The following is a 12,765-nucleotide window of genomic DNA, read 5'->3' on the forward strand; positions in this document are numbered from 1 at the left end:
TCAGTGAAATTTCAGATAAGAGGCGAGTTCCGCGCGCACTGAATACTAATGTTATCCTCTGCCAAATTGATTTATATCTGCACGAACACGCCCTGTGTATTTTCACAATATTCTCTACGTATATGGGATGTGAGGGAAATACAATAAGGCGCCGAAAAGGTACAGAATTAAGCTTCATTTGATTAAATGTAGGTACAGAAACCTCTTGTGGAATTACAGAATTGATTAAATCGTGAATCGTGGCACGAAACTTCGCAAGTCGTTCGACAATATACGAAAACAGATTGAAGAACTGAAAGCTGAATAAGAAAGAATTGTCGACGACGATATTAATATCAATTCTTTTATAGACTTTAATATGAAAGCGCGAGATTCGCAGAAGAAAGCTCAAGTGTTGGCAAATCAAATATATTGCAAAATTAAATCACGTAAAGCTAATATATCGGAGCGTACGAGTTTGTAGGAAAACACACGCACACACGCATAGATGGCTTACAACACGTAAGTGTGTAAAGTAAAGCGTTATTTGTTCAGCACCCTTTGTACCCGTGGGAGTGGGACAAAGGGTATATTGTATGTCGAAATATGATTGGACTGTACATTTTGTTTGAAAGTAGCTTGTCTATTGTAATAGAGATCAAACAACTAGCCTAGAGGCATCAAATTGTGTTTCATCTTTTTTTAATATAGTCAAAGGCGCATCTTTGTTGAGCAACGTAGAACACGTCATGTGAGCAGTGGTCATTAATTATTTCGCTGTGTTAATTACATTCCTCCCTTGGGAAGACTGTGTTTCGGCCGTCGTCCCACTAATAATAAATTCATGGAATACAAGTGAACAAGTTTCAAGGTTCGTGTTTATAATGTTTCAAATACTTTACATGTGATTACATTGATTATGATAATCTATTATAACGTTATACTGTTTACTTATATTTGAAACATACCATCAAAGATACCACTGCTTAAAAGATAATATGTTATCTATGAGACAATCGTAAACCTGACTGGTGGTATCTACAATTCTACATATTTAACTCAATGGATTTATTTTGTATCAGCTGTTTTCCCGCGGTTTCACCCGCGTCCCGGGAGAAACCAGGTAACTGCTTCTGCTCGTACCAGAACAAAATATAGCCTATGTTACTTAGGAATAGTGTAACTGCCTAAAAGTGACATAATTAAACGGTTTTATTTAGCTCACCCCGTTTGTTTTATTATTTATTCATTCTTGGGTCAAATTTAGAAATTGAAATTTCAGTGCCTTCCTGTTGTCAGATTGATCTGAAATTTGGTACACACCTTTATTTCCGATGACAATACAATATAGTAATATCAATAACATTGCAAATCCAAGATGGCCGCCGGTACAAAATGGCGGATAACGTAGGTTTTATCAATCCCGTCAATGTGGGTATCAAATGAAAGTGCTCAACCAGTAGAATACAATGTACTATATAAAATTCAAATCCAAGATGGCGGCCTCTACAAAATGGCGGATAACTTAGGTTTTATCAATCCCATCAACATGGGTATCAAATGAAAGGTCTCAACAAGTAGAATACAATTTACTATGCAAAATTGAAATCTAAGATGGCCGCCGCTACCAAATGGCTGATAACAATTTTTAAACGGTTTTATTTAGCTCATCCCGTTTGTTTTATTCAAACACCCTCTTCCTGTCAACCGATTAATCTGAAATTTTGTATACACCTTTTATTCCGATGACAATACAATATAGTAATATCAATAACATTGTAAATCTAATATGGCCGCCGGCACAAAATGGCTGATTACATATTTTTCCACGACCCCCTCAATATGGGTATCAAATGAAAGGGCTACACAAGTAGAATACTGTCAGCAACCCCAGCAGGGCCCAACAGGGCCAAGGCCTGCCTGGGCTGCGGGATTGTTCGAAAGAGTTACCGTGGCCCTGGTACATAAAAGGCCTACGACGAAACATAACTATTTTTAGTCAGTAAGAGTCTGGCACTCCCTTACCGCTGCTGACCCAGGGAGGGGTCACTTGATGATTTTTGGTGTCGTTAAAAAAATTGACTTTTTTTAAATTAGATTGTAATAAATTATCAGATAAGAGACCGTGTAATAATGATGCACTAAATGAATTAGATAGAATGAGGAATATTCGGTAGGCATTTTCATTAAATACTAAAAACTAGAAAATAAAAAATCGGTAAAAAAACTTTTAAGTCAAACGGTTTTATCTTATGTGCACTGAAAACTAGAAAATAAAAAAATAGTTACTTACCTGTCAACCTACGTAGGTGGTCTTGGTCATATTAGACTAAAATAAAAACGTGGGGCCCCTCTGAAATCCTACCTATGGCAAAGCATATCTTTATACTTTGGTAGATCATGAGCTCGGCGTTCGCTGGTGAAGCCGCTACGGCTGATTATTGATTGTCAAAATCTCCAGTTACGATTATAGTAAGTCGATGCAATCCACACCTATTATACCTCTAGAAGAAAGTACTACAGCAACAGAATGGGCCCCACGTTTTTATTTTAGTCTAATATGACCAAGACCACCTACGTAGGTTGACAAGTAAGTAACTATTTTTTTATTTTCTAGTTTTTTTTCAAATTGGTTCAGTAGTTTCAGAACCTTAAGGCTATAAACGCATGAAAAAATATATTTCATCTTTTATTATATTGGTATAGATAAGAAGCATTTTTCTTGTACAGATATTTATACCTAGGTAAACAAAAGCATAGCATAGCATAGCGTAACTCAGCACTCTAAAGTTTAATCTTACTTTTAGTGTTTCTATTGGCTCCACATCTACTTTTCTCTACGAGTAGGTCAAGTCTGTATGTGGTAATATATCGATAAACGTTAAAGTGTTTTTGATATCGGTCATTACATTGAATACAGAGGCCATTAGAAATATAGAAAACCTTTAGATTACACAGAAAAGAGAAATACTATAATGTTCAGAAGTATTATTGTCCGTCCCACTTTTCTTTATACATTTTCTTATTCGTTTTTCTTGCAATGTTTGTGAAATTCTTGAATGCAGAGATGTGTTTTAAACAAATGAATTTTAGATTTCGAAAATGTTATTTGCGCTTTTGATAATTGAACCAAGATATTTTATTTAATTCTAAGTTATTTAATATGTAAGTCAAGATTTATCAATAGGTTGTTACTGCCATCTTTTTGCTTCGTTGAGCGAAAATTCAAAGACAAAATCTAGTTGTTATTAAATTGTCTTGCTTTAGTAAATGAAGGGTTCAAGATGTTTGAAGTTATTTGTCCTTTCGACTGATAGTGTATCTTGACTAAATCAATAATTGCAAGGTAATATAAGTGCTGGATAGTGCGAAGATAAATAGTTGAAGTTTGGGAGTGCAACATGAGGCCTATCGTTGTATTGTGCCTGTCTTTGGGCATTGTTGCAGGTAAAATTCATTGTTTTTATAGACGAAACAAAATATGTCTTTGTTTAGTTTAGTTGCACAAAATTATGACACAAAAAAATGCACAATTTACCATCTTAATTTACAGTCATTTTTATTACCTACATTTTTTTTGTATATATGTTGTGACCTCGTACGATAACACCATAAAAAATACAATCTAGCTTTAATGCTAATAAGTAATTCAATTTTGTCTTAATTTGCTAGGAAATTAACTATATAACAGTTTATAATTTATTCGTATCTGCTATAAATCAAGATTCCTTGAAGATTTTCAAACATAAACGGCGCGCGTCGTGAATCAGCAATCCTGCTTCTAAAAACGAGTGTTCTTTTTTCGAACACAAAACAAATGAATGGAGTATAATGAGTGCAATTTCGTTTCGGTTACCAAGACAGTTAAATCATTTCTCTTGGAGTCGAGTTTCCATTGTTTCGAAGCTTCTCTGGTTATCGCTATTGTAGATGTCGGCTTTTCAGTAACAGTGCCTGGTTTTATAGTGCCGCGGTCTCTTCTCGTTGTTTAAAAGACAAGGATTTGCTGTATAAATAAGCCTTTTTTGGTACGAATATTAAAGTCTTTAATAGTTTTTTTTAATTGTTTTGAAAGCATATAGTAGCGTCATTAACCTCTTGTATGTCGCAAATTTTAAAACAATAGAAAAAAAAATACCTCGCGTATATCTGCAGTCTGACATACAACGGGTTAAAACATACTGAGAATGACATATTTTTTCTGATGTTCCATGCTAAATACCTTGTCAGTTGTAATACCCGTTGACTCTTCAAGATTATCATAGAGTAGCAGTCTGTATTGAGACAAGGCCATATGCAGGATGCCATAAGATTACCTGTAACAAAAGAAAAAAGTCTTTAAGATTTCGGCATTAAAAAGTCATGAAAACTGGTGAGGCCTGAGATGTTTATAAAACGGATTTTATTAGCCATAAACAATTTCTTCATTTCATTTTCGCTTTATTGTGGGCATTAAAGTTTATAATAGGCTCGTCTTTAATTAACATACAAAGTTACATCTTAGAACATCCGCACACTGCAAACTTTCTGACGGCCTATATTTTGGCTCATTAATCAGTATGAAAATGAATGGTAGTACGCATATTACAACGATGAGGTATCTTAAAATTGATTGAATTTATGATTTTTTTTTAAAAAAAACAACCTTTTGCCGAGTGTCGGCCGACTGTTTAGTTTGCAGTGTGTGTCTCTTATTGCGAATAAAAGTGGAACGGGAAATTGCTATTGCGTTCGTAAAAAGATTTTTGGTAGCTCTGAGTAAGTTAATAGTCTTCACCCTTTATATGGGCACTTGAGCCAATGCTAGACTCCTTTGTTCGCTCTCCTTTGGGAATACAGATTATTGTAATGCCAATGAGATTAGGAAAGTGATTTGAAAACGGATAGGTTGGCTGCGAAATCGATGGAAAGAAATATTGTAATGTGGATTTAAGATGCACAGATGGGTTATAATTCTGAAGTAATCTATAATTCTTTAAATCATTCAACATTAGACAGATAAATGTTATTTACAAAAATTACACCTCAAAAATGTATTTTTGAAGACAATGAAGAAAATAGGACTCACGACTGGACGATACGGATAAGCGTAATGCCAATCACAGAGGAAAAAAACCCGGGATTGACTTATCCGATTGTCTCATCAAGTATCAAGTATCTTCCCATTTTTTTTCTTCCAGCCGTCCCCAGAAATCCCCAAAGGATCGTGGGAGGTGAAGCAACCACCGTAGACCAGTACCCCACCATCGCCGCATTGCTTTACTCTTACTTCGGGATCAGCTTCAGCCAGTCCTGTGGGGGCACCATCATCACTAGAAGGGCTATCCTCACCGCTGCTCACTGTCCTTCGTAAGTTTACTTCAGTTAATAACGTCTGAGCAATAGTATGGTAATAATCGTTTTTTGAATATAGATGAAAAGGAAGATCAGTTTCAACTCCTGTTAAAAACTCAGCAGTATTCATCATTCTACTAATGATCTGTATATTAGGTTCTTGTACGATGGCCAGGGGTGCCTTTATCCAAACGTAATATACACAACAACGTAGTTATTTTTTTAATAATTAAAATAAATTGCCCTTTTTGTTTTAGTGGTGACACGATCAATAGATGGCGCATCCGCGTTGGCTCCAGCTTCGCCAACAGTGGCGGTCTCGTCCACACAGTTATAGCCATCATTGTCCATCCCAAATACAACTCTCGCACCATTGACAATGACGTCGCCATCTTGCGGACAACTGGCAGCATTATATTCGGCCCTGTTGTCAAACCTGCTTCCATTTCTGGTAACGGGTACATCCTTGACGATAATGAAGAAGTTTGGGCTGCAGGATGGGGTACTACCTCCGTAAGTCGTGAGATAGGAATAATTTGTTGCTTTTTTGACTAGTGATTTTGTATTTCACATTAGTGCCTTGCCATGCTGTACCTTTACAGTTAGGCAAATTAATTTTATTTTGATCAGATTTTCGATTGTGCACATTAAGATTGTATTGAGTCCTATATGTAACTAGCTTACATATAATGTGCTTTCTGCAGGCCGGTGGTTTATTATCAGAGCAACTCCGCCACGTACAGCTATGGACTGTCAACCAGGTGATCTGTAGATCCCGATACGCAACTCGGGCAGCCAACATCACTGACAACATGTTGTGTTCCGGTGTCCTCGACGTCGGTGGTCGTGACCAGTGCCAGGGCGACTCCGGCGGCCCCCTCTACCATAACAACGTGGTCGTTGGAATCTGTTCCTGGGGGATCAGCTGTGCCACTCCTCAGTACCCAGGAGTGAACACTCGAGTGTCACGCTTTGCTGATTGGATTATAGCTAATGCTAACACAATTTTGGGATAGGCATCATTTGAAGGAGGGAGCATTTTTACGAGTTCACAAAAAGTAAAAATGCATAAAAATTAAACGGTGAAAGTGTCTGTACGAGAAAATTATTATTGAAATTATAATTGGTTTGCTGTCGTGTGATTATTCCAAAGAGAGTATACAATAACTCAATAAATAACCTAATTAATATCTATCCACATATTTGTTTATTCATAAAATTTTATCTAATTCATTTAAAATATATCAAGATGACTCGACGTTGATGTATAGAAAATTGACAATGATATATGGTTTTTATCAGGCTTAATGTATGTAAATCGCAGCTGTGTTTTGTTTTGGGAATTACCACTTTTTCGGGGTAGTGGTAGAAAAACATATGAATAGAGTGTCCAATAATTATGACAATATCGTTCTAAAACAAATTGAGATTTTAGTTTCAAAGCACATAAACTGGGAAAACGCACCGTTGTTGAGAGACCTTACAAAATGATTAGGTATAATATTAATTCTTCTTCGAAGGACTTTTAAAAACGGGAGGTTCTCAATCCGAATGTTTTTTTTTGCAATGATATGTTGAGTCATAGTCTAGGTACATACGCTATCTCGAAGTTATCTTATAATTCCGTCGATTATATTTCATTGGTAATATTTTTTATATAAATAATGATGACTTAGATCTTCAGTCAGTATTTGGGACTCCTACGAAGTTACAATGAGAGTTCTTATCACATTATTGGTTGTTATAGCGGCTGTTGCAGGTATGTGTTTTTAAAGATTTAAAAATATTTATGTGTAATTTACATTTATTTCGTTTCTATAATTTTGAAACAAAGTTCAAAACTTTAAAACAACCTGGTCGTGATGATCCATGCATATTGTCCATAACAGTTGTCAAAAATACTATTTACCCTAATCTTAATTTATTAATTATTGTTTGATGTTTGCAGCTGTGCCTTCTTCCCCGCAGCGGATTATAGGTGGTTCAGCTACCACCATCAACAACTACCCTTCAATCGCTGCACTGCTATATTCATCCACCGGCAACAATTTCCGTCAGTCTTGCGGAGGCACCCTGATCAATAACAGATCTATTCTGACGGCTGCTCATTGTCCATTGTAAGTTCCAACATATTTTGCCACGATAGATACAATTAATTCATCACCATTTCAAGGCGTCCAGGTAGTCCTACCATGTCTCCTTCTATCTATCTCTTCGCAATCATATCTATAACCCTGATTGATGGGAACACTTAAAAGATCAAGAGGTGTGGAGACAAAATGGGCTGGCATTTGCGCAGCAGTGGGACAATACGGGCAGGCAAAAAGTCACCATTATAATTAACTTGCTTTTCTTTTTCAGCCGCGAATTGATCACAAGATGGCGTGTTCGCGTTGGCTCCTCTCTCGCTCACAGTCAGGGAATCACCTATGGCTTTAGTACCGTCATCTTCCATCCTAATTTTAATTTCCAAACCATGGATTTCGACGTTGCTATCATGCGTTCCTCCTCTAACATCCAGTTTAGCAATGTTATTCAGCCTGGTTCCATCGCTGGTGCCAATTATAATATTGCCGATAACCAAGTCGTTTGGGCTGCGGGATGGGGCAGAACTCACGTGAGTACTTTTTAATCCTGTTCAAAATGTTTGTGTGCTAATTATACATATATTATGTGAATGGTAAATGTGAGAAAAAAATAATAGATTTCACTCATGACTGCGTCTTGAATCGATACAAAAGTAACTTGTCTCTCAAAAGCTCATCAAGTCATCCCTTTAGAAAGAACAGCCATTGCGGTAAACGACAATCGGCACCATACACTTTGACAGTATAACTGGTGATCCTTACCGTTATCATTATCTAATGATCCTTTCTGTAAATATTTTTCACATACCATCAAACATTTAGAAATACCTAATAACTTATGCCTTAAAGTTCTGAAATTTCTTTTGCAGCCTGACATTGCGATCGGTGCCGAGCAACTTCGTCACGTTCAGATCTGGACTATCAACCAGGCCATTTGCCGTCAACGCTATGCCGCAGCCAGTCGCACCATCACTGACAATATGCTGTGTTCTGGTGTCCTCGACGTCGGTGGCCGTGACCAGTGCGCAGGCGACTCTGGCGGGCCCCTCTACCACAACAATGTCGTTGTTGGAGTCAGCTCCTTTGGAATCAGCTGTGGTGACAGATTTTATCCTGGCGTTAATGTCCGGGTTTCTCGATTCACCTCGTGGATTCAAAGCAATGCTTAAGTGGTAACTGAATAAATTGATTATATTAACTACTGTCCTTGTTTTTTTCCTATGGATTTTAGCATAGTCAATATTTGGAACATTACATTACAAGGTGACTTACATATAGGGCTGCCATCCGTCCGGGTTTCCCCGGATTTGTCCTCGTTTGGAGGCCGTCCGGGGGCCGTTCGGGCGGGGTTTCAAGAAGTGTCCGGGGAAAACCCGGACACTTTTCATGTATGGAAGCACCTCATTGAATTTAAATATGCTAATAGTAAATAGATTACAAATAAGGTATTATTTTGTTTCAAAAAAATCGTACTCGTTCGGGGAAAAAATGCGATTTACGCCAAATGTCCGGGTTTTTTTAAATTTTTGTCCGGGTTTTCTGAAATTCGAGATGGCAGCCCTACTTACATAGTATTTTAAATAAAAAAACTGAGGGCCTAAGACGCTTCCCTGAGGTACCCTCAATATTATTTGCATCTGTTACACTATACGTTTGTTGTAGATATCCCACAAAGCTTTACGGCTTATATTATACCAAATAAGCATTAAAATGTTGGTTTTATAAATATGATGCTCCTTTAATCCTAATAGATCTTAGAAAGATAGCTTGTTTATTCAAGCTTAAACAGAACTCAACTTATTCTCCGTAGATCGTAGATCTCTAAACATACAAAAATTACACGTTCCTACATTTTTAATAACTCAATCGTGTATTGTTCACAATGAATTAAGTTTCTGTTAGGCGCTGTATTTTTTCTCTAAACAGTCATAAATAGTGCAGCACAGTATATCTTTAACTTTTTGCAAAGACACATACACACTGCATAGTCGAATGATTTTGGTGAGTATGAAAACCTTTAGGTATATGTATCAGTCAGCCAGTCAGCAGCATGGTTTAACCGGATTTTATTGTAAGTATATGAATGCAATTTAAAATTGAGCGACATTTGCACAAGCAACATTTGAGCACAAGCTATGACTGTCTCGGAATGTGACTGCTGGAAAAAATCTCTGAAGATTTTATTAATGAACTAGATTACAGATCATTTTTATGAATAAGGACACAATCAATTTTGTAGATAAACCCGCAGATGATTTATTGATATTTTTATCAGCATAAAATACGAGTCAACGCAATTTTATTAGACACCACGCCTAATTATACATTTTTGCGGAAAAACAGAAAACAAGATAAACAAATCAGAACATGATGATGATGATAAAAGCCGTCACAGGAAAAGACCAATAAGTCACTTTGTTTAAAACTTATTGTACCTATATTTTGGATAACTTATGTTTCGTTTTATGTTTACCGTGTTGAATCAAGATTCGTTTCTCAGTTATAACGGCCCCAGACTCATCAGAGTTATTTTTTACAAAAAAGGGTACCCTTCTACCCTACATTTATCTGCCGGCAATCATGTCCGAGTTTTGTGGTGTCGATCTGGTGGCATCCTTATCAATAACAGTTGACCTCATTATGCATATAATAGTAACCACAACCAATAATTTGAGACTGGACAGTGAAGTAAGGATTTCTTTTTGTCTCACTTTAGTAGTGACTTCATATTCAGGTGTTGTGCACACGTTCGAACCACCTTCCCTCAAAATTCCCACCTTATTTCAAACAAATCCCGGGTTTATGTTGATGTAAATTCTAGCCAATGTCATATTTTTTGTATTTTCTTCATCAGATAACTGAAAACAATAATATTCTTATATTGTTTTTTTTTGAATATTGACTCCATCTCTACTACCTTTTCAAGCAATCAATGAAACATCAATCTTTCAAATGATTCACTAGAAGAATAAAAATGCTGCATCATTAATTGAACGCATGTGACCGTTTAAACCTTTTCCTGTTGTCCCATCTATATAATTATCTTTAAATAACATTGATTACTGCTTTGAGAATTTTGTATAAATACAGCTGCCATCTTTATTAGGAAGTTTGGTTTTTAAAGGAGTCACAATGAGAGTTATTACTGCTTTGCTAGCTAGTTTGGTTGTTGTAGCAGGTATAAATAAACTTTATTCTTTATAAGCCTCTACATAAATTTGTTTATGGTAAATAATCCGAAACTACTGAACTGATCAGCAGCGCCGATTAGTTCAGTAGCCTTAAGTGTGTTTGTTTTTAGTTATCTCACAATTGTAATCAAATTTTCAGCTAACCCTGCATCCCAAAGGATTGTTGGTGGAACAGCGACTACCATCAATCAATATCCTTCTATCGTGGCTCTGCTGTACTCACAAAATGGAAACTCTTTCCGGCAACAGTGTGGTGGCACAGTGCTCAATAACAGATCCATACTGACCGCTGCTCATTGTCCATTGTAAGTAAAGCAAATTAATGTTTGCCTCAAAATTAAAGAATGTGAAGTAAAGACATTACAAGCTGTTTTCTTGTTTTTAGCGGCGACCATACCTCCAGATGGCGTGTCCGCGCAGGTTCTACCTTTGCGAATCGTGATGGCAACATCTATGTCATAAGCACTTTTATCTACAATCCCAATTTCAACTTCCGATCTATGGACTCCGATATCGCTATATTACGTACCTCCGCTAATATTCCGTTCAGCAACGTAGTCCAGCCTGGTTCAATTGCTGGTGCCAACTATAACCTTGCCGATAACCAAGTCGTTTGGGCTGCGGGATGGGGCAGAACTCACGTGAGTACTTTTAACACTCGTATAGACTTTTTGTGTCTTAATTTTGTACGACAACGGCAAAAGTGAAAAGTAAGCAGCAAGGTAGGGACAAAAATTCTGTGAGTTTTATAGCCATACTTGATTTCAATTGGGACTAATTTCTGATATTTTTAAAATCTTTATTGTAGTTTTTTGTCCGCCGTACTGAAGTTTCAATTTAAGAAGTTAGGGAAGATTAGGGAGGGGTAATTAGGGAGTTTACAACGCATGTTCTATTTACGACTTAAAGTTTGAAATTGCTTTTGCAGCCTCACGTTGTGACCGGTTCCGAGCAGCTTCGTCACGTTCAGGTCTACACCATCAACCAGTCCATCTGCCGTCAACGCTACGAAAGAGCAAGTCGCACCATCACTCCCAACATGTTGTGTTCTGGTGTCCTCGACGTCGGTGGCCGTGACCAGTGCGACGGTGACTCCGGTGGACCTCTCTACCACAACAATGTGGTTGTTGGAATCAGCTCCTTTGGCGTCAGTTGTGCTCATAAAGATTACCCTGGTGTTAATGTGCGTGTATCTCGTTTCACCCGATGGATTCAAAACAATGCTTAAACAATGGTCCCAAATAAATTGATTATTTAAATTAACTTTGTTATTATTTTTGTCATTTGACTAACTCACATAACATTCCGAATCTCACTCCTCCAGAAATTCTGTCTCAGACAAAAACAGCAAAAACAGAGGCCTATAGATGTTTCCCTGTTGTATGCTTTGTATGTTCTTTACGTTTGTTGTATTTATCTCAGAAAGAAGATAGATACAACAATAATTGAAGAAACAAATCTTAACAGATTATAGTATGTATTTACAACAAAAAATATTTATTTAGATCTAATATACACAGAAACTGTCGCAAGAATTTCGTAAGGACATACATCTGGAGCATAAGCAGGATATAAGCAGACTGGAGGCTTTCGAGTTGTGATGCTGGAGAAGGATAGAGAGAATTAGCTGGACGGAAAGAGTTACCAATGAAGAAGTTCTAAACAGAATAGGAACTAAAAAACAACTATTACATAACATAGGGAATAGGAGAGGAAAAATGATGTGACACCTTATACGTCACGACGATTTTATCAAAAACATCGTGAAAGGGAAGGCAAATTAAAGAGAAGGTGAATGTTGTGACGTATAAGGAAGTTCAGGAGCTAGCGCTAGATAGGGGTAAATGGAAGGAGCTACACCGACAGAGCTGGGCTCTTAAATTGATGATGATGAACAAATTATCACTAGTAAGTATTTAAATGTCGGTTTTATCAATTTGATGCTCATCTTTTCTGATTTTTCTGAATGAGCACATATCTTACAAATGTACCAACCTAATCCGTTGGCAATACGAGTAAGAACTTTAAACAACGTGAATGACGTGAACGTGAACGTGAATGAGAAGTAAGCCCAAATATCCCGTAGATGCCTAAATGTATGAAAATTACGTGTTCCTACATTTTTATTACTCAATAGATTGTTTAATGATCACAATGAATTTAATTTCTGCTAG

General features: G+C 36.9%; 4 protein-coding genes across 12 annotated transcripts in view; 3 read left to right on the top strand and 1 right to left on the bottom strand.

Moving 5' to 3' along the window:
* Kcc (kazachoc) overlaps positions 1-12,765 on the bottom strand; it is a 466,160-nt gene that overhangs the window by 101,723 nt on the left and 351,672 nt on the right. The window lies entirely within an intron of this gene.
* On the top strand, positions 5,072-6,341 carry LOC135119138 (trypsin, alkaline B-like). The gene is made up of 3 exons (XM_064042835.1): positions 5,072-5,328; positions 5,571-5,826; positions 6,018-6,341. Exons 1-3 carry the CDS (start codon positions 5,072-5,074, stop codon positions 6,327-6,329), a joined length of 825 nt encoding a protein of 274 aa, XP_063898905.1. The 3' UTR covers positions 6,330-6,341.
* On the top strand, positions 6,946-8,602 carry LOC110378553 (trypsin, alkaline B). The gene is made up of 4 exons (XM_021337869.3): positions 6,946-7,072; positions 7,262-7,430; positions 7,675-7,930; positions 8,270-8,602. Exons 1-4 carry the CDS (start codon positions 7,027-7,029, stop codon positions 8,567-8,569), a joined length of 771 nt encoding a protein of 256 aa, XP_021193544.3. The 5' UTR covers positions 6,946-7,026; the 3' UTR covers positions 8,570-8,602.
* LOC135119326 (trypsin, alkaline C-like) lies at positions 10,474-11,854 on the top strand. The gene is made up of 4 exons (XM_064043641.1): positions 10,474-10,578; positions 10,731-10,896; positions 10,977-11,232; positions 11,520-11,854. Exons 1-4 carry the CDS (start codon positions 10,533-10,535, stop codon positions 11,817-11,819), a joined length of 768 nt encoding a protein of 255 aa, XP_063899711.1. The 5' UTR covers positions 10,474-10,532; the 3' UTR covers positions 11,820-11,854.

Source organism: Helicoverpa armigera, chromosome 3, assembly GCF_030705265.1.
Source record: "Helicoverpa armigera isolate CAAS_96S chromosome 3, ASM3070526v1, whole genome shotgun sequence".
Classification (NCBI taxonomy): domain Eukaryota; kingdom Metazoa; phylum Arthropoda; class Insecta; order Lepidoptera; family Noctuidae; genus Helicoverpa; species Helicoverpa armigera.

Bases quoted from the DNA above. Each gene is read 5' to 3' on its own strand.
- LOC135119138 (XM_064042835.1), top strand. From the start codon at position 5,072: ATGCCAATCACAGAGGAAAAAAACCCGGGATTGACTTATCCGATTGTC. The intron at 5,329-5,570 runs GTAAGTTTACTT...TTTTTGTTTTAG, and splicing joins ACCGCTGCTCACTGTCCTTC to TGGTGACACGATCAATAGAT. The intron at 5,827-6,017 runs GTAAGTCGTGAG...TGCTTTCTGCAG, and splicing joins CAGGATGGGGTACTACCTCC to GCCGGTGGTTTATTATCAGA.
- LOC110378553 (XM_021337869.3), top strand. From the start codon at position 7,027: ATGAGAGTTCTTATCACATTATTGGTTGTTATAGCGGCTGTTGCAG. The intron at 7,073-7,261 runs GTATGTGTTTTT...TGATGTTTGCAG, and splicing joins TGTTATAGCGGCTGTTGCAG to CTGTGCCTTCTTCCCCGCAG. The intron at 7,931-8,269 runs GTGAGTACTTTT...TTTCTTTTGCAG, and splicing joins CGGGATGGGGCAGAACTCAC to CCTGACATTGCGATCGGTGC.
- LOC135119326 (XM_064043641.1), top strand. From the start codon at position 10,533: ATGAGAGTTATTACTGCTTTGCTAGCTAGTTTGGTTGTTGTAGCAG. The intron at 10,579-10,730 runs GTATAAATAAAC...TCAAATTTTCAG, and splicing joins TAGTTTGGTTGTTGTAGCAG to CTAACCCTGCATCCCAAAGG. The intron at 11,233-11,519 runs GTGAGTACTTTT...TTGCTTTTGCAG, and splicing joins CGGGATGGGGCAGAACTCAC to CCTCACGTTGTGACCGGTTC.